General features: G+C 37.1%; 2 protein-coding genes across 4 annotated transcripts; one reads left to right on the top strand and one right to left on the bottom strand.

The window, feature by feature from the left end:
* Positions 1-290: 290 nt before the first annotated feature.
* Positions 291-5,737, bottom strand: pgap4 (post-GPI attachment to proteins GalNAc transferase 4). 3 transcript variants are annotated; one of them, XM_028016902.1, is made up of 2 exons: positions 5,341-5,737; positions 291-3,712 (listed from the first exon to the last, which is right to left on the bottom strand). In XM_028016902.1, the coding sequence occupies exon 2, from the start codon at positions 3,499-3,501 to the stop codon at positions 2,311-2,313; it is 1,191 nt and encodes a 396-aa protein (XP_027872703.1). In that variant the 5' UTR covers positions 3,502-3,712; positions 5,341-5,737; the 3' UTR covers positions 291-2,310. The 3 variants fall into 3 exon arrangements, with proteins under 3 accessions (XP_027872703.1, XP_027872702.1, XP_027872704.1); XM_028016901.1 differs by having other exon boundaries at positions 5,435-5,737; XM_028016903.1 differs by having other exon boundaries at positions 291-3,707; positions 5,435-5,737.
* Positions 5,738-11,086: 5,349 nt separating this feature from the next.
* LOC114144271 (myelin and lymphocyte protein-like) lies at positions 11,087-19,661 on the top strand. Its single transcript, XM_028016912.1, has 4 exons — positions 11,087-11,238; positions 16,529-16,696; positions 18,140-18,265; positions 19,035-19,661. The coding sequence occupies exons 1-4, from the start codon at positions 11,149-11,151 to the stop codon at positions 19,107-19,109; spliced, it is 459 nt and encodes a 152-aa protein (XP_027872713.1). The 5' UTR covers positions 11,087-11,148; the 3' UTR covers positions 19,110-19,661.
* The last annotated feature ends 1,206 nt before the right edge of the window (positions 19,662-20,867 follow it).

Genomic DNA, 20,867 nt, shown 5'->3' with positions numbered 1-20,867 from the left:
ATTACTTCATGTTCATAAAGGTTCAAAAACAACCAAGCAAGTCCATGGGTAGCATATCTAAGGCACCTTCAGTGACACTGAGGGGTCAGTGGATTGGTGGCAATTGAAGTTCAGCATTTTGGTGCATCGCTTTCGTAAACCAGGACTTTTTGGGGCAGTAAGACAGAAAAACTCAACAGATTGTAATGGGAAGGCAGCCCAACATCAGATCGATTCACCTCCGTTTGCCTCTGCACAATAAAAGCAGTGATGTACCTGCATTTAATCCAAGAAAATGTGAAAAGAGAAAGTTTTATCTTATTTGTTTAGTCACTTCAGCAGCAGTTTGAGAGGTACAGGCACTCATACATTCACTAACATCAGTTAAAGAATCAATGAAAACAGTGATTTACTCTGCTTTGTAAAGCTTATAAGAAACATCAAATTAAAGATACAGAAACATGAGATCCTGCACAGTAATTTGGTTTAGTATTCTCTTAAAGTTTTTATTCACTAAAAAATGGTGTTTATTCTTTATATAATTGTATAATATACAGCCAACCCCCTGATATGTTTGGTTTTACAGCATTCTGACAGCAGTTTAAGTCTAAAAACATCTGCTGTTTAAGACAGCTTTCTTTTTTTTCCCCAGAAAAAATAAATAAATCCGTTTTAAAACTCTTTCCAGAAACATGTTGGACAACCACATATAAACTGCAAGGATTAGGTAAAAACTCATATAGTCTGCAGACAAACTGTAAGAAAAAAATCCTCTTCTAGTTATTCCAATGTTTAAATAACTTTAAACATTTTTACTTTAATCATATTTCAAAGAGGTTAAGTGAAGTGTACAACTCATCAGCTCAAAATCAACAAGTTAAATTAACAGATTCCCAAAGATTTCCAGCATCAGGATATACTGTTTGGCCTGGTCCAATTTTAAAAGTAAAGCAAAGCAAATCAATCTGCAAAGACAAGGTTATAAAACAAAATGGATGCAGGTTTAATTGGCCGTTTCCCAAAGACCAAACACAGAGTCTTCACTTCCCAAGCCCTCCATCATTCTCCCCAATGACCAAATCAAGATCATTCATCCCTTCATCCCTCATCCCTTCACCAATCTTCTTTGTGGCATGGTCCTTGCTAGTGAAGTTGCCATTAAAATCCTAAATTTAGACTTTGCCAATTGCTTATTTTTTGGGTCAGCTGACTTATGGAAATATTTCAAATTAAGACCCCAGATCAAGCCAAAATAACTCCTGATGGCCTGCTGGTTGTAGATGATATATAACAGATTCACGTAAACACATTTCTTCTACTAGATTATAACATAATTTTAGAAAAAACTTAATTCATCAGTTTTTAAAGTGAATTTAAAACATCCAATAGCAAACATACGTATCCAAAAATATGGGTAAATAATTTTTAAAAAATACCAGAACCCATTTGAAAAGCTAATCACCTTTGTTTTTAAATATAGAAAACAATTAAAGCTACCCCACTCAGTTGTATTGCTTTCTATGCAACAGGCAGCTTTTATTTTATTTTATTTTTTTCACCTGAAACTAACTTAATCCAAAAGACAGAAACTGGTGCAGGCAGCTGAAACTAAAAGTGCAACTCAGGTGGAAAAGAGTGAGTAAAGTAAAGTAAAACTCAGGCAAACAAAGCTAAAGATTTGCAACCTGTCTAAACATTCATGATAACATTTCCAAACCAAAAATCAACATGTTCTGCCCTTATGATGTCACAGAAAAAAGTGAACCAAACACAACAAAAACACATCTTAACAATAATTTTTAGTGCAAATATCTTAATACACTTGAAATGAGACCAAACTAGCTCACAAGTAAATTTTCTGCAATATATAGGTGCATGTTTTAAGAAAATAATTCCTTAAAAGTGACAAAAAAGTAGTAGTTCACTTACACTGAAAAAATAAAACCTGTGATCCAACTGTAAAAAATTAATTTGTTACAAGTAATCAAATTAAGTTAATCCATGTAAATATTTTTAAGTAATATTATAGCTAGGAAAATTTAATGTGATCACATGTAACAAATTGACTACATTTTTTATAAGCTGGAGCTCAATGTTTTGTTTCAGTGCATAACAAGACATTTTTCCCATAAGTGAAATAATCTGCCAGAGGAACTAGTACTTTTTCATCAATGCTAAGAAATTATTGAGCTAAAATAAGCTACTTTATCTTGATGAAAAGTTACTTATAAGTTATTTGTGTCTTATTCTAAGTGTACTAATATATCTGCACTAAAAACTAGACCAAAAAAAACTTGGTAATATTTTGTGTTTTTGCAGTGAAGTGCTTTTTTAGAGCAGTTTGGGCCTCAATGGGTTGGGCCTGACTGAGGAATAGGCCCCGATGTGCGTGACGAGGTTGGGTTCCACGCTGTGCGCTCTTTCTCCGGGAGTGGTCCTGGCCTTGCGGTAAAGAACCGTATCCTTGGCGTTCCCTTTATAGCAAAACGAGCCATCCAGGAAGTCCGCCACCCTTAGTGAGGCGTTGCCGGGGAAAAGCATGGCCGGGGTGCAGCACTCGGTTGCCGGGGAGACGGCGTAGAGCTGCGGGGAGATTCTCCGCACCTCCAAGAGGTAGTGCCTACCTATCAGCTCGGCGGTCACCATAAAGTAGAGGGTGAAGAAGACGAGGTGGTTGGCTGACAGAGTGAAGGAGAGGGAGCCGGGGTTACAGTAAGGGATTGACAGGAGGAGCGCGGTTGCCCCCACCAAACCGAGCCCCACCCACTCCAGGATGCGGTACGGCTCAGGGTTCCAGTAGCGCTGCAGCCTTTCAGGGTGATACAGCTTGATGTAGAGCGTGTGGAGGGCGAACCGGCGAGAAAGCAGATCCTTAACCACTCTGAAGAAGTCCTCTCCAGGCAGAGCGTCGTCCTCCAAGAGAATCATGTTCTTGGGCTTGACCAGCTCCCATCCCTGGCGGAGACAGAACACGTAATCCCTCTTCTCCCTCTCGAAGGTGTTGGGCGACTCCCTGTTGGCCTGCTGCTCTTGAGATGAACGCCGTATGACCTTGAAATGACCCTCCAGCAGCTTTGCGTCCTGGTTTTCCTCGGGGCCGCTCTCCACGTCACAAAGCAGCACCTCGGCGCATCGCTGACCCCCACAGCCTCCCGCGATTCTGCTCAGCTGCTGCATCACCTGGAGCAGGTAGTGGAAGTCCCGTCCCTCGTTGCGCCTGGCCGTCACCACGGTCACCAGCAGCTCCGGATTCTGGGCGACGTCGCTGAATCTGGCCGACTCCATTGGAGAGCCGCTCTGCCAGAAGTGCAGAGCATCCTGGCCTCGCTCAAGGCTCTTCTGTAGGACCTCATCGCTCATGGAGTTCAGGTACGTGAACCTGAAGAAGTAGTAGGAGTAGAGCAGGCGGTGGCAGCACAGAGGCAGGACGACGCAGAACGTGATGACGGACAGGGTGAGGGCTTGAGTCAAAGCGCTGGACCATCGCATGTGCTGACTGAAGAAAACCTTCCATTGACGCATTGATGAAAACGAAGAATTGAACCCTGTCGGCAGCTCAAATTACTCCAATAAGCAATGAGGTCTGATTCGAACTCTTCAGATCAACATTGAAAACGGTTTGTTTTAAGGCAGCGAAATCAGATAACTCTGCTGTGAACTGATAGCTCTGAGGAAAACTGATCCAGCTATTGGCACATCTTCATCTTGTAAACAAAGAAGTTCCAGGTCTGTCCTTGATGCCAGAAGAAAAAAGACAGAGTTTTTGTTAATATAATGTCTGTGCATCCTTTAATAGTCATAAGCACCTAAAATTAAGGACATAAAATGTCTTAAGTTAATTGAAAAACAAAACATTTGGCTTAAATACTTTAAAAAGTTATAAAACATCATGCATTCACCAATTGAGAAACCAGTAACAAACATTACATTTCATCAAAATCATCAATACACATCAAATATGTTGGTCAATGTTCCAGTTATTATGGGTCAAAAGCAACTCCTAATTTCAAGGAACTGGGTGTTTCAGCTGTTTTGCAGTTTTCTGGAATTTTGTTCCAGATTTGTGGTGCACAGAAAATGCACTTCTAGATGCAGTTCTGCTCCAAAAAACTGAAACAAATTATTGTATTTTATTTTTACAACGTGTCTGCTGAACTTGACAGTCTGAGAAAGGTAATTGAATTATTCAAGTGTTTGGTGAATGGATGCATCTAAAAGTTGCAGGAAAGCAGCTCTCAGGCACTAAAGTTATAAACCCCTTTGCATTACCAGTCTATAAAGAACAGAAAATCAAATGATATATTTTTCTGCTATTTTAAAAAAAATCAATGTATCAATGCTAAATAAATGATGTAAATGACATAAGTGTAATGTGCTACCTTTTTTTTTTTTTTTTTAAAGAGGAGACTCATTTTTAAGGACTTTCAACTTGTAAAGTTTTGTAAAATTTCATTGATCAGATAGATTGATCAGCGATTCATACAATCAGAAGTGGGCAGAGTCCACAAAAATTTTACTCATGTAAGAGTAGCCCTACTTCAATTTATTTTCACTCAAGTAAAAGTAAAAAAGTAGCCATTCAATAAATTTCTTGTGAGTAAAAAAGTATTTGGTGAAACATCTACTCAGTTTCTGAGAAACTGGTCAAATTATCAATCATTTAATATTTAGAAACTACATCATCGGATGGACCAAAGTATAAAGTTAAGTGGAATTTAAGAACCAAACTGACTAATTCATATAAGCAACGAAAAGTAACACATTCAGGCAAAAGATAATTTTTTTCAAATCATTTTCTTTCAGTATAAAACTTATGAAACTTTAACAAAAACTGCAGGTGTGTCACTGTGTCTGGTGAATTTTTGGTTAAAACATGTTTTGTTTTTCATTCAGTGGGTAGAAAATACAGAAGTTTTACTCAAGTAAGAATAAAAATACTTCATAATAAAATTATTCAAGTAAAAGTAAGAAGTACAGCGTAGTTAAAATACTCTTAAAAGTACATTATTCAAAAAAACAGTTAATCAAGTAAATGTTTTTGAGTTACTGTAACTATTTACTACCCAACTTTGTATACAACAAGCAGAGTGTATTTTCTAGTACTGCTCCTCAGAGAGTACTACAGGACGGATAACATCATGCAGCCACGCCCCTCTCGTTTCTAGCAGATACGTGACACAGGAAAAATCAAGAAAAACCTGTTTTTTGATTCATTGTATTCTAAAAGACGAAAACCTTTCTTCAAAACGTATGTTTTATTGGACCATACCAGGACATTGAGTTCTTCAGCTCGTACTATGAATTTTCAAGCTAAACTCCGGTACAGTTTTAATGTTGTCAGAAATAAACATCATACTCAACCAGCCCTGTTGTTTCTGTATCAGCCTGATGTGCAAACTGTGCTGACAAGCAGGTTCCTTGATCACATTCTGCTCATTTAAGTCGCGGAGCTCACCTGGTTATTGTTGACTTTTAATATGACAGTTTTGGTTCCGTTCGTCGCTTCCGCCGCGTCAACGCAGCAACGTCGATATCAAAGATCAAAGTACAACAGGCTAAGCTAACCACAGGAACCTACAAGGCAGCGAAACAAGCCAACTGAAGCATTATTATCGATTATATATCGCTGCTTCAGACCGTAAAACAAGGATAGTAGACTCATGTTGAGCTGTAGAGCAGCTGCTGTTTGGCAACAGCTGCCATGTCCGTCGAAAAGTAACCACATACTCCCAGTTACGGTAAAAGACCTCGTCCGAACACCGTAATACTCAGAGTAAAGGCGCAGCGGGGCGATACCTCTGCTGGCCAGCAGGTGGGGCCACCGGAACTGAAACAACTTATACTTGGGGTATTTTCAGTCTCTGAATCGATGGATATGACGTTGAAATTTATTAACAAAATATGTGGAAAAACATTGGAGAAGTCGCATGTTTAATAAAAAAAAAAACATGACATACATATTGACATATCACTAAAGAATGTAATTTAAGACAAACATTTATAGAGCACATTTAAGTCAACAGGGTTGAATATGTAAAACAAAAATTTTTACATTATGCTTTATGCTGGTAGTATATTTGTACATAATCAAAAAAAAATAAAGTGCTGTAAAAAAAATCAACTAAGACCCTTGGTTTCTTAACTTCTTCAACAGCAAAAGGGAGCGAGCGGTGGCTGAACCAGTTGATCAGGAGGCTCAAGTACAACGCCGTCCTCCTCCCTTTGTTTCCCTCATGTAAATGTCTTCTGTTCAGTAAAGACTTTTTGTGCTTTCATGCAAAAAACAATACTGTTTGTAACTTTAACTTGTCTAAAACACATGAATATAACTTCAAAACATCAACCGAAGACAACATTTTAAGAGTGTTTGCAGTATAACAGTGAGTGGATTACTCCGCTTTTTTCTGAACAGAAATTAAAATATAGAGTGGGCTTCAGTTTAAACTGCAGAGCTTGTCAAATTATTTTTATATTTTTCACATATGTTAAAGTTCGATGTTTTTCCAACTTCACTGTTTTTCTATAATAAGACCAGCACCAGATGCCTGCAGTGGTGGTTTAATTAATCTACGACTTAGAATCCGGAGTTAATCAGAAACCTCATCTTCCAGTGGAGTGTGTGTTGTGTGTGACGTACAGAGCGATGTTCATCAACGACAGAAACAAACACGTCCTTCCAATCGCTTTTTAGGAATGTGGCTATTAACTGATCTGATGTTCTGTTCTGGCCGTACTCCAGAAACAAGAACGTCACGTGTCACAGAACATCACCTCAGCATCAGGTGAGATTCTCCGCGCTAACATGAAAATATCAGTTTCTCCAAAACTGAGCAGAAGGGAGTTAATGCAGTTAAAATGATCTGAATCGGTCCATACATGAACTGTTTAGCTGATTTCATAATCAAACTAATACTATTTCTTTTTAATTGGTTGCAGAAATTCCTTAATTTGGAATCTGATCTTCTGCTTAAGCTGAACTCCAGAAATTTGAGCGTAATGAACAATAGATATTGATATGAGGATTTTTCAAAACTAGGAGTTTGCACAACTAATAATCCACGTGCTCTTTGAAAAAGACACAACTTATCAAACACATTCATCAGATGGTTTGGAGAGAAGACGTTTGTTTGACAAGAGTAAAGATAACATGTGCATTCTTACAGGAGGAAGAGAAGCAGATTAACAGGCGATAAAGACAGGCAGCTATTAAACCGGTTTAGACAACATTGTGGAAGTTTCTCAGTCAGCAAAAAACAAAACAAAGTACAAAAAAACTATTTGAATAATATAAAATAAAAAATAAACAGATAACTTGTCGCCTACAATGCTTTGTTTTCCCTCTTACATGCAATGCAGCACCAAAATATTTTGCAGTGTCTGGAATCTCACCTCCGTCCAGATCACAAAAATTCAGGAACAAAAGAGAAAGAAGGTTATTGAGATATGTTAGACTGGAAAAGGTTACAAGGCAGTTTCTAAAGCTTTGGTACTCTGGTGAACCACATTAAGCCCGTTTTATCCACACATGGAGAAACATGAACTAAGTCTGACTCAATAAGCCACAGGTGTCAAATCTGGCCCTCCGTAGCTTTTTATGTGACCCTCTAGACTCCAAATTACATCAATAAGTTATTCCAGCTATTCACAAATCGGCAACACTTACACAAAATCAACAGATCCCCACATTTTTCTTTTCTGATTTTACTGTCAAAAATGTTGAGTTTAAGCGACTGCAGCCTCAGGCTTACTTGATTGCGTGTTATAGTCTGTAACAAAAAGTCACATTTAACATCATACACAACTGGCCCTTTAAGAGCATTCAGATTTTTGATATGGCCCAAAATTAAAATGAGTTTCACACTCCTGCAATAAGCAATACATCAATGAATAGCATGATAAATTAAAAGGAGCTCTATAGTTTGCTTATGTTCCTCTACAAGATTTTTATTCACCTGAAGTTTCAAACTATAATTATATAATCCATTCATGAATAATGACCAATGACGTAATCCTGTCTTTTAGGAGTTATTGCACTTATGATCTTATCATTTTACTGATTTAGTTGAAGATTATACTAAAGGAGCCTCTGCTATCTACTAACAGGCCTGCAGAGCAAAGAGATAACTGAGGAATTTCAAGTTTCTGCATTTTTCTAAAGGAATTGCGTCAACATGAACCATTGTCTGGATGTTTTACTGATGCTAAAGTTAACCGGATCAACCATCATATGAAGTATAGAGTATAAACAATTACAATGCATTTAAATTGTTTTTTTTCCATGCGTCATTCATTACTGCTGGCTTTTCTGGGATATACACTCCTGGGAAAACTGACAACTATCATAACCGTTTTTCGCTTGTTGTCATGCTCTGCTGCACCTGGGTGTAGCTTTTTCTTTTTTGGGGGGGGGGATTATTTTCTCCTTGTTCTGTTTTGTTATTGCTTCACTGTGATTCATTTTTATTTGTTTTGTTCAACAGTTCTCGTCCAGTAGTTTCTTTCACTGGGTGTGCACCGTTTGTCACCCAGTGAGTAATTCATGCACAGGGTTGGCTTTGTTTCCACTCCCAATTCATGCAACGTATCTGTCAGGTAGATCAGATACACTGCAAAAACACAAAAATTATTTACTCTATATTACGCTGAAAAGACACTTGTCTTATTTCAAGTGTATTGAGATATTTGCACTAGAGACAAGACAAAAATCCTTGGTATGATTTTCTGCTTTTGCAGTGATGCAGGTCAATGGGAATGACTGATTTCATTGTTAATCGTCCAGAAAAACGCTTTATAAGAGTGATGTCACTTCATTTCATAAAAATAAGAAAAGGATAAATTTACAGCATTTACTCTGATTATATTAAGAATCCACACTGTAAAACACTTGAGTTGTGTTGACTATCTTCTACTCTTTAAGTCAAATAAATTTAAAGTTCTAGATTTTTGCCCTAAATGTGAGTTTGTGAAAGATAAACTTACAGCAGTAAGTTGTGTTAACGTCTTATTAAATTTGTCAAATCTCCAAGAGTTGAATAAACTGGAGTTTTTAGGTTAGCACTTAAAAAACTGAAAGAAGAAAAAGACAGTAGTGGGAACTATTTCCCAGAATGCTTAGCGGCTTGTTTCTGTATCCTGAGATGGAAGAGCGTTACATTGATCTGACTCTTGTGTTTTATTAAGGCAAATGTTTATTTTAAAGCTTGAGGATAATGTCCTGTTCACACTAAATGTTTCTGAGCTGAATTCATTGTGATGTTTAATAAAATTCATCATCAGATCAGAAATTTTGTTCATGCAATTTGAAACAAGAATTTAAATTATTCTAAAGTAAAATAAGTTGTTATTTTATGAGTAAAATAATAGAGAAATGTGGCTCTTTAACCAGGTGAGGGCAGTTTATTCCTTTCATATTGTGAAATAATTGTTTTAAATTGCAGCATTAAGTTAAAACTCACAATTCAAGATTAATGAATTTAAAAAAACAATGTTTAAACAACTTGTCTCTTGTTGTTAAATCAACTCCATAAACTTTCATTTCTGAGTTAAAACCAAAACAATTTTCTTGTCGACTTAAATTACATTTTCCAGGCAGCAGGTGGACTTTCATTTTCAAGTTAAACCACCTTCAAATGTTTTACAGTGTAACATTCAGCTTAACGTTTCATCACAGATGGAGGAACAGAGTTTTGCTGCTTTTGCCACCATGTAGGTGAGGTATGTGGTGTTGTTTTTGTTTTGGGATGGAGTGTTTTCATCCTCAGGAGTAGGTTTCCCAGACTGTAGGATAGGATGACAGTGGCAGGAAACCGGATCCAGCAAGTCGATTATCCGAGGTGTTTGTTCGACAGCTCAGCTGCCTGGCAGCCCGGTCCTGCCAAATAAGATGCTCTACATCTCCATGGCTCTGTTGTTTACAGATTGAGGTGTATGTACAACTGCAGCACGTCAACAACAATTTCTGTTGTAAATAAAGTAAATGCAGTGGGCTGCACAGTTGGTAGCATTGTTGCCTTGCAGCAAGAAGGTCCTGGGCCAGGGCAACACAGAGACAGACTGGACAAACAACCACACACACTCACACCTAGGGAGAATTTAGAGAGACCAATTTACCTAACAGTCATGTTTTTGGACTGTAGGAGGAAGCCGGAGTACCTGGAGAGAACCCACACATGCACATGCAGAACATGCAAACTCCGTGCAGAAAGACTCCGGGCCGGGAATCGAACCCAGGACCTTCTTGCTGCAAGGCAACAGTGCTACCAACTGCGCCACTGTGCAGCCTAATTTGGAAATATTTGCACTTATTTATGATGCTAAATGCAAATTTTATTACTCGCTATAGATCATGGCCTATAATCTCAGTTCAATTAAAGCTGAGGCAACTGTTTAGTACAAGTAAGAAACTTTTTGACAATTTTTGAGAAAAAATCTGCTGTAAACTCCAACTATGTATGAAGCAAAAACGTGGGGAGATTTTGTGTGAATTTTCACGATAATTCTTAAGACACTGGAGAGACTGAGATTTGATTGATAACATAATATTTAAGCACATTTAGTGTTTAGTCAAGAATCTAGAGGGCCACATAAAAAGTTGTGGCGGGCCAGATTTGGCCCACGGGCCTTGAGTTTGACACATGTGCCTTAAAACAATGGACAAAGTGTCAATTTCTTTACAAACCTGGTGAGACTTTTAGCTATAATTTTACCAAAAAATGTTTTCTAAGGTTTTCACTCACTGGGTGTGAACAGAAATCTATCCATAGTTTGTTAAGATAAACAAGTTTACAAATGTGACTAATTTTTACGCCAATTTTAAATAAACTTGTCATTTATGGTAGAAATTAGAGGAGCAGTTTTTTGTTGTTGTTGTTGTTTTGTTGTTGTTGTTGTTGGTTTGTTGTTGGCAGCAGCTCTGCCTCGAGTTGCCATGGTGATAAAGTAGCCTCTGGTCAAAGATTAATTAGTGCGTCTCTCCCAGATCTCCAAGTCGGTCTGTATCACCACCTCAGATCCACACTGCGCCGTGCGGGCCGCCGGGCGTGTCTGCGCTCGGTTGATGGGGATTCCGGTTTTTCCAGTCGGCTCCTTCTGGCTTAAAGCGCGGCAGGTGTGAATCCTCCCCAGTCTCTCTTCAGCAGCAGCTTCAGCTTAAGCAGCAGATCCGCGGAAATGGCTTCCAACACTGCAATGATGGGCCACCTGCCCAACGGCGTGGGGGTTTGCACCACCATTCCGGACATCCTCTACGTGCCTGAATTGGTAAGAAATGGCGTCTGCGGGGGTTTTAAACAGCAACTTACAACAGAGTAAGAGTTTATTTTTGTTATTTTATTTCACCTTTCCCCCATAAAGAGGAATTTGGCGCCTCCATGTGCGCAAAATTAACGTTTACGCACGGATCAAACTGCCTCCTACAAAACTTTATAGAAAGTTGCAGAACTTGACAAACTGAGCCGAACTCTCCGTTTGTTAGTTTTATCAGTCTTAAGTTTAAAAATAAAATCACGTTTAATGTCATTCCTCTAAACAAGTCCGGTCAGTTTTTCCAGTGGCTATTTTTACTTCCTTAAAGCTTGCTTACAAGCTGAACGAATCTAAAGTTAGAAGTAAAAATCCTTTGTGAAAGTAAAAAAATTGATGGTTAATGTAGATTATATAGGATGGGACAGTAGAGAGGTGCATTTGTTCTTGTGAAGCCGGAAGCAGTTTTCCTCCATCACTTTTACGCATTTAACCACAATTTGTTTTTCTTCTTCTCACCCTTCCTGAATAACAGGAGACATAAAACCGGCTTAGCCTTTAAAAATATTTCTCATATGTATACTACATAGTAAATCTGTGTGTAAATCTGAGTCATCCTGATTTCTATTTTTATGGTTTTAAAGCAAAAAAGGAAGAAAACGGGGAGATAAATATATTAACTTGAGCCAAATTGAGTCTCACAGAACGTAAAGAAGAAAGACCCAACAAAAACAAAAAAATTATATTTTAAACCATAATTTAAAAGTGGTAGAGTAAATAATCTTCCATTTTGCAGTCTTGTGAAAGCTTAATATGGATATTACATTAAACTGATTATTAGGAAGTACTACCATGCAAGAAAGAGGTGTAGCAATATTTTCAAAATTAACCTATTGGGTTGAGCTTCTTACCTAAAATATTTTATATTGTTATTTTTGCAGTTCTACTACTTAAAGAGTAACTGAGAGAATAATAAGCTGATATTAGTCAGGCTTTCTGCTGAGGTAGCCACCCTGTGGTGTGGACGTCTCACTTCTACGCTCCTTCAAACCTTTTCCCAAACTTTCTCCCTTTTTTTCCATTTCTGTGTCCATTACATTTTAAATAATTTCTAATGAAGTTTATTAGAAATAATAATTTCAAAAAAGTTTCTTATATGTTGGACACTGAGATAACAACACTGCCAGACAGGAAGCAATAAAAAAACCCAACAGAAAACAGAAGAATTCTCCAGACAGACATATTTCTCTCGTTTTGTTAGTGAGGGGGAATGTATAAAAGCCTTCTGCGGCTCAATTAAAGTCCAAAAAAGTGTCTGCAACAACTCCACTGACTCCCATAAGACATTAACAACACTTGAAGGACTAGGAAACAACTTAATATGCAGACCAACACATTTCGGTTTGCAGCCTTCATCCTTCAAATGACGCTGATGAAGGCCACATGTTTAGTCAGTTACACTCTGAATAGGAAGATCAGTTGATTTGCAGTTGGAAAGTTGTGTGTTTGGATCCAGCTTTCTTCTCACAGGCAACAAACGTACAGCCAAGTCGATTAATATAATGTAACGGTGTGTTTGGGGTGCGAATGAGGAACACTTTGAGAGATTTTTGTCCACCTGATCAGCAGTGACATCTGGAGGAGAGGAGCTGTTTGAAGTCACTGCAGTACCTGTTCTGACTTCTCATTAAAAGGACAGTGTAAAGATTTGATCAGTTTTAATAGTGTAAACTTTTTAGATGTAGCCAGTCTCTGATTGTGATTGTCCTGCAAATCTGTCAGGTGGTCTAAAGGGGATTTAACTTGAAAATGAAAGTCCACCTGCTGCCTTGAAAATGCAATTTAAGTCGACAAGAAAATTGTTTTGGTTTCAACTCAGAAACTAAAGTTCATGAAGTTGATTTGACAACGAGAGACAAGTTGTCTAAACATCGTTTTTTAAGTTCATTAATCTTGAATTGTGAGTTTTAACTTAATGCTGCAATTTAAACCAAATAATTATTTCACAATATGCACGAAAAAAACTAAAGAGCCACATTTCTCTATCATTTTACTCACAATATCAAGTTAAAATAACAACTTATTTTACTTTAGAATAATTAAAATTCTGGTTTCAAATTGCATGAACAAAGTTTCTGACATGATAATGAATTTTATTAAACATCACAATGAATTCAGCTCAGAAACATTTAGTGTGAACAGGACAATATCCTCAAGCTTTAAAATAAACATTTGCCTTAATAAAACACAAGAGTCAGATCAATGTAACGCTCTTCCACCTCAGGATACAGAAACAAGCCGCTAAGCATTCTGGGAAATAGTTCCCACTCCTGTCTTTTTCTTCTTTCAGTTTTGCTAATCTAAAAACTCCAGTTTGTTCAACTCTTGGAGGTTTGCCAAAATTAATAAAAAGTAAGTTTATCTTTCACAAACTCACATTTAGGCTCAAAATCTAAAACTTTCAATTTATTCGACTTAAAGAGTAGAAGATAGTAGACACAACTAAATGCAGCTCAGATGTTTTACAGTGAAGGTCAACGCTCATAGGAATGTTAGAAGGAACATTAGTGAGCTAATCAAATCAAGGGTTAGAGGTCAAAAACAGTTAGAGGAGATTTAATTCCTCAATCAACCCTGTTAGACGAAAGAGAGTCAGCAAAAATCCACAAAAATTTCCACCCAGCTCTTCTAACTTTAGTAAGAAGTAACTAAGGTTGAGGAATGCTGCTGACGCCTTTACGTTTAACTGGAGGTTGAACTCAAAAGGACCTACAGAGAAAAAGAGCAAACATGCAGGTGGAGTTGGACTGTAACGGCAGCAGGTGGAGGAGGGTCGGCGCCCATGAATAATGCAGCCTGTCAATCATTAGTGGTGTTGAATAAACGAAGGCAGAGGCATCCGGCTCCCTGCTGTGGAGCGAGCTGGAAATACAGGATGGACAAAATGATGGAAACTCAAGCTGTGCATCCTTAAACAGAGGCCTTGAAAGACTGAACTTAACTGAGCGCTGTTGTTTATGTTCATCGTTTTCAGAGAGACATTCATTCTCATCCCAAAAGAATTATAAAAAGAGACGCACACATGGATTAGCTTAACAATATGAGTGGAAAATATAAAAACAGTTTGGAAAAAAAGCACCACACTGCAAAAACACAAAATCTCACCAAGTATTTTTGGTTTAGTGAGATATTTCAAGCATATCTCACTATGCTTGAAATAAGACAAAACTAACTTACAAGTAACTTTTGACAAGATATATCTGCTTGTTTTAAGTAAGTAATTCCATAATATTGATGAAAACGTTTTAGTTCCACTGACAGATTATTTCACAAAAAATATCTGAAAAATATTTTGTTATAAGTGAAACAATCTGCCATTGAAACTAGAACTTTTTATGGTCAATATTAAGGAATTATTTACTTTTAAAAAAGCTCAGATTTCTTGTTGAAAAGTTGTTTATAAGTTAGTTTTGTCTTATTTTAAGTTAACTAAGATATTTGAACCAGAAACTAAACCAAAAATACTCAGTAAGATTTTGGGTTTTTGCAGTGCATGCTTTAAAGTTTTGTCAGAGTTCAGTGAGTACACTGCAAAACATAAAACCCTACCAAGAATTTTTGTCTAGTTTCTGTTGCAAATATATTAGATCACTTGAAATAGGACAAAACTAACTTACAAGTAACTTTTCAGCAAGATATAGGAACTTGTTTTAAGTAAATAATTCCTTAATATTGATGAAAAAGTTCTAGTTTCACTGGCAGATTATTTTTCTTATGACAAGACATTTTCCCATGTTATAAGTGAAAAAATCTGCCTGTGGATCTAGAACTTTTTCATCAATATCAAGAATTGATCCACTCAAAATAAGCCTGTACATCTTGCTGAAAAGTTATTGATAAGTTAGTTTTGTTTTGTTGAGTTTACTACGATATTTGTGACAGAAACTAGACAAAAATACTGGGTAGGATTTTCTGTTTTAGAATAGAATAGAATATACTTTATTGATCCCCCAGGGGAAATTGCTTATTTGTTGAAAGCTACTCCATCGTAGGTGATAAATACAAAGTTTGTAAAATATATTTATATACCTACGAGTGAATAGTTCAAAATGACTAGATATAAGCAAATAAATAAATAACAAGCAATCACATGCAATATATTAATCAACAAATAAGCTATAAATGAGCACAGAAAAAAATGTAATCAATTAGCACAGACTTGGGCTTCGTAAAGCCTGATGGCTACAGGCAGAAATGACTTTCTGTGGTGCTCTGTGGTGCACTTTTGTCAAAATGAGTCTCTGGCTGAAGCTGTTTGTATCAGGCCAGCAAGTCATGGAGTGGATGAGACTCGTCGTCCAAGATGTCCTGCACCTTGGACAGGATCCTTCTCTCTGACACCACTGCACTGTAATCACTAACTGAGCGTGTAAATACCTTTGAGAACATGACAGGGTTTCTTACAATGTTTTCCCTGTTAAAGGTAAACTTTCATTAGTCTTCTGTGGTTTGCGTCCATTAGTCAGACCACATTCCATCTTTTACAACAACAACCCACGAATGAGGAAATGAAGAGGTCTTTCTGCAGAAAGCGTTGTGTTCAGTGCTGTCTAATGTCTCCTAGTGCAGCGCTGCTGTGGACCTGTGGGCAAAAGCCGGCTCCTTGCAATTCCCACACTTGCCAGCAAGGGAGGTCCTCCATGGACAGCTAGTGCTGTACGGGGTGAGCCACCTGAAAATGACTAAAAAGGACTTTGCTGAGATCTGGCTCACCCTAGCCACCATCAAAGACGCCATTTGGACCTCCAGAAACTTGCTGGTGAGCAGGCGCAGGCAGATGCCCCCCGTGGCTGTGATCCGGATGGCGGCAGCAACAAGAGGAACATCAAGGGCTGCAGGTGGCGCGCCAAGGACACAGCCACAAAGAAGAATCGCCTGCGCCTCCGTGGACGAAGGAGCCGGTGCTCCACGAACAGAGGTCCAAGCAGCGGCGGCCTGGCTCTCCGGGTGAGGCAGGAGGGAAGGAGCTTCAGGGCAGGTTTCCCCTCTGAGCACCAGCGCTGTTTGGAAGGACGGGACGGCTCCGGACTTTGGAAGGAGTCACCCCGGTCCTGCTCAACTTTTAACACACAGATTTTGTGTTTCATATTCTTGTTCTTAGCTTCTTATAGTGTAAACTGATGAATTTGTAAGTTTTTGAAAATTTCTGTATAATTGCAATAATGTAATGTTTTTAAATGCTTACAGTAACAATAAAAATTTTCGAAAGAAAAAAAAAAGGTCTAATGTCTCCCTGTTGTGCCTGCAGATCTTCGGAGGTCTGGTGTGGATCCTGGTGGCGTGCACGTATGTGGTACCATACAACCCTCAGGGCTGGGTCATGTTTGTCTCAGTCTTCTGCTTCGTCATGACCTTCATCTGGTTGGTGGTGTTCGCCTGCGGTTCCCACGGCAACTCCAGTGGCTGGGCAACTGCAGTAAGTAATCACTGACAGAAAAAACAACACAGCAAACTCTTTTTTTAGTGACCTGTACAAACTCACTTACTTTTTGAGAAGTTATCAGCCAGTCAGTCGTTCATTTCAATTAATATGCTGCAGGCAAAAACTGCTAGATATTTTGGAGATTTTTCTAGCACTAAATTACATTAAAAACAGTTTTATTTTATAAAAGTATTCCAACATCTGGTTAAGTTAAAAAAAACTTTAGCTTTAACATTTGATGTTGCATTCAACATAAAATCACACAAAAAGTATTTTGTGTCTAGATTTTAGTGCAAGACAAAACTAATTTACAAGCAGCTTTTCAGCAAGACATATCAGCTTGCTTTAAGTAAATAGTTTTTTAATATTGATGAAGAAAATACTAGATTATTTCACTTTTAACTTAAGATAAATGTCTTGTTATAAGAAAAATTATCTGCCAGTGGAACTACAACTTTTTCATCAATTTATAAGAATTATTTCCTTACAATAAGCTCATATATCTTGCTGAAAAGTTACTCATAAATCAGTTTTGTCTTATTTCTACTGTACTAAGATATTTTCAGCAGAAGCTAGATAAAAATACTTGGTGAGACTTTGTGTTTTTGCAGCGTGTAAACCCAGGACATTCACTTAACGGCCACTTTATGATGCACACCTGTTCAACTGCTTGTTAACACAAACAATAAATCGCCACATCTATGGTACGTTCAATGTGAACTCGGAAACTTCCCAGTAGGAAAAATCAACTGGATTTTCTCAGTGGGAGGTCGGACATTCACTCCGACTTTGTGTTTCAATATGGCCGCTTCTCGCATCAACATTAGTAAGCTATGATGATATGATGATGAACAGTGTCTACTTGGGCGTTGCCATGTTGAAATCCTGACTTTTCAGAGTATGTGAACTGGAACGTGTTAAATCGGGTGTGACATCAAACTTATCTCCAAGTCCAGACTTGCTGGAGATCAAACAAAGCCTCAGATTGGTGACATAAGAGGGTTTATAGCGACTCTGAACTTGGTATTGTTGCTGGTCTGAGATGTTAGAAACTGCTGATCTGGATTCTTGAACACAAAAATAAATAAACGTCCAAAGTCACCAGATCTCAACGCAGTGGAGTGACTTTTGAAAATGTTAGGATGAGAAATCATGGAGATCTGAACCAAAATAAAACAAAACAACAATAAAACACGCTTCACCTTTTGCATCTGTGGAAAGATGAATTAAGGAAGTCTTGAAAAGAAAATGTAATAGCAAGTCATAGCTAATAAACTGGCAGCTATGTGTATTCAGACAAGCTTTTGGCATTTGTAATTTTTTTTTATTATGAACTTTCTCAAATGTAAACATATCATCACATTTTATGTTTATTTGATTTTCTATAAGAAACATTTCTCTCATTCTGTGCTCTTCTCTTCCATCTTCCTCCATCAGGACTTTATCTATCACTTCATTGCCACTGCCTTCTACCTCAGCGCCTCAGTTGCTCTGGCTAAAGTGACCATGGACTTAAAATCTGATCCCTTCACTAAAGAGTACAAGCTGGATATCTCTGCGGTTGTAAGTGTGCTGTATTTATGGAGGACATTGTGGTACATAAGCGAAATTAAACTATTTCTAGAAAACATGACTTGGAAAATAAGTTAATGTTGACCAAAGAAAATCTGTTATACAAGAAATCTGTTCTGGAGTAAAGCCTACTTGTTCACCTTTTATTAAATGTGTTCATGTTGTTGTTAGATTGCTAAATGAAGTGTGCAATTCATGTCAGAAAACGTACAATTTAAAAAAAACATTTTTTTAAATTAAAATGAAAAACAAATTAATTTTCTAAAAGTGACATTTTACTTTTTTTCATTTTTAAAATGAACAATTTTAAAAATTGTTTCATTTAAAATATTTTAAAATGTAAAATAATTAAGAAAAGTTTACATTTTAAAAATATAAACATTTCTAAGATGTTTATATTTGAAACACTTTCAGCTTTAGGATGATGACACAGAAGTAGTGAACAACTAGCTAAACATTAGCTTAAGGATTAGCATGGATGTTTTGAAGTTCTGTTAAGTTGCTATTGGAAACAGTTTCTTTACATGTTGTAGAAAAACAACAGTGAGCTTGGTGGAAAATAAATAAATCCTTACATTTGAAGGAAAACTAAGAAGCTAAAAAGATTTACGTTTTGTCAATCCACCTACGTGAATGTTTATGTTGTTTGAAGTGATAGAATTAGCTTAGCATCTACGAAAACAACATCACGATGATGAACCGTTTTTTTCTACAGGTGATAGTAAATCTGAACTGTCTGAACTATTTTTCTTCTTTTCAGGTTTTCTCGTATGTAGCAACTCTGCTCTACTTCGTCCACACAATACTGTCGGCTATTCGATGGAAATCTTTCTAAACTTTTCCTCCTGACTCAACCTCACGAGATGTGAACGGACAGAACTGATTTTTTTATTGCTGAACATAAAACTGTGGCCTGCTGACATGATGGGAATGCTGGAGGTCGCCAATTTACAGTTTTTCTGCAGAAGCCTTGAAGCAACATCTGTTTTATTGCAGCTTCTCAGCTTGGAGATGAACAACGTGAGCGCCCAGCTGACCCAGATGGCTGGTTCCACACAGTTACTTTATAAACATAAACTGACTCATTTAAACAGATGTGACTATTAACCGTAACCCAATTTGTTCAAATATTTACTTCAGAAACATTTCCAAAATATTTTAAACTTTTGATCAAAGTTCCCTAATGGTAAGGTTAAAGTTATATTATATGATTGAATTATGATGGTTTTTTTATACAGTCTAGAAATACCAGTACATTAACTTGCTTAATGTTAAATATAACATTTGTTATATTTATACATATGCAAGTAAGTTAAATATAAGGTTTAATTTTTGCCAGATGCTTCTTTTTACTGCCCAACATGTCAATTAAAAATTTATATATTTACATTTTCGCTCATTTTCTCTAACTAAAACACAATAATTTGGGAATTCTTCATGGTAATACAGTGCTGTAGTTTTTTAAAGATTTTTTTATATGTATACTGTTATAGCAGTTTTCAATATAACCTTTAAAATTATGTAAAATTTGGTGTATATTATAATATCGTATGGTGATTTGGGGTTTTTTGTAGATTTTTTTGTAACTTAAAATTGAGGAGCTCATTTAAAATAAAACTTTTTTATTTTGAGACTTGTTTTTTTCTCCTGTTTCATACTTTAATGGTAATTTTATTTATAGCTTTTTTATATACATTACTTTCAGATGATGTGACGTGAATGTATCACGTTTTCTGCTTCCTTCATTTCAGTGAAGGAAACACAAAACAACTGCAGCAGAGACACAAAATGAGACAAGATGTGTTGACATTTGAATATTTCATTAGTTAAGATATCAGGTAAAAGCTTGAGGGTGTGAAGAGGTCACACCCTGCTTAACACACTACAAAAGGTATAGGGAACAGTTAGCAAGGTGTTAATAAACTGCTTTAACCCTCACAGGGACAAGTCGATTTTTTGTTGCTCAAATTGCTCTGATTTTCTCTATTTAGTAAATTATCAAAACAAACCCAGTCCTGTCAACGTTGGTCTCCATCTGCTCAGAGCTCACCGGGTAAAACAACGGAGGTGGTTTGACCTGCTGGGTACAAGACTTAATGAATACCCATCCCAAAACTACTACAAATACATGACTGATGATACATAACAGATTTTTACATGCAGATGTACCCACCTGAAATGGCACTACACTGTAAAACATTTGAGCCGCATTTAGTTATGCCTACTGTCTTCCACTCTTTAAGTCAAATAAATGTATCAAGTTTTAGATTTTGGACCTAACTGTGAGTTTGTGAAAGATAAACTTACAGCAGTAAGTTGTGTTAACTTTTTATTAATTTTGTCAAACCTCCAAGAGTTGAATAAACTGGACTTTTTAGGTTAACACTTAAAAAACTGAAAGAAGAAAAAAACAGGAGTGGGAACCATTTCCCAGAATGCTTAGTGGCATGTTTTTGTATCTTGAGATGGAAGAGCGTTACATTGATCTGACTCTTGTGTTTTATTAAGGCAAGTGAACGTTTCAACATCAGTTTACCAAACCGCTCCCCTGAAGCTTAACCAACTTTTCCCACTGAACAGTGAATGCACCTCA

Source organism: Xiphophorus couchianus, chromosome 5 (genome assembly GCF_001444195.1).
Source record: "Xiphophorus couchianus chromosome 5, X_couchianus-1.0, whole genome shotgun sequence".
NCBI classification, from domain to species: Eukaryota; Metazoa; Chordata; class Actinopteri; order Cyprinodontiformes; family Poeciliidae; genus Xiphophorus; species Xiphophorus couchianus.
This window is presented reverse-complemented; position numbering and strand designations above follow the sequence as displayed.

Coding starts and splice junctions, on each gene's coding strand:
- pgap4 (XM_028016902.1), bottom strand. CDS start 3,501: ATGCGTCAATGGAAGGTTTTCTTCAGTCAGCACATGCGATGGTCCAGC.
- LOC114144271 (XM_028016912.1), top strand. CDS start 11,149: ATGGCTTCCAACACTGCAATGATGGGCCACCTGCCCAACGGCGTGGGG. Junction 11,239..16,528: donor TCCTCTACGTGCCTGAATTG/GTAAGAAATGGC, acceptor TTGTGCCTGCAG/ATCTTCGGAGGTCTGGTGTG. Junction 16,697..18,139: donor CCAGTGGCTGGGCAACTGCA/GTAAGTAATCAC, acceptor TTCCTCCATCAG/GACTTTATCTATCACTTCAT.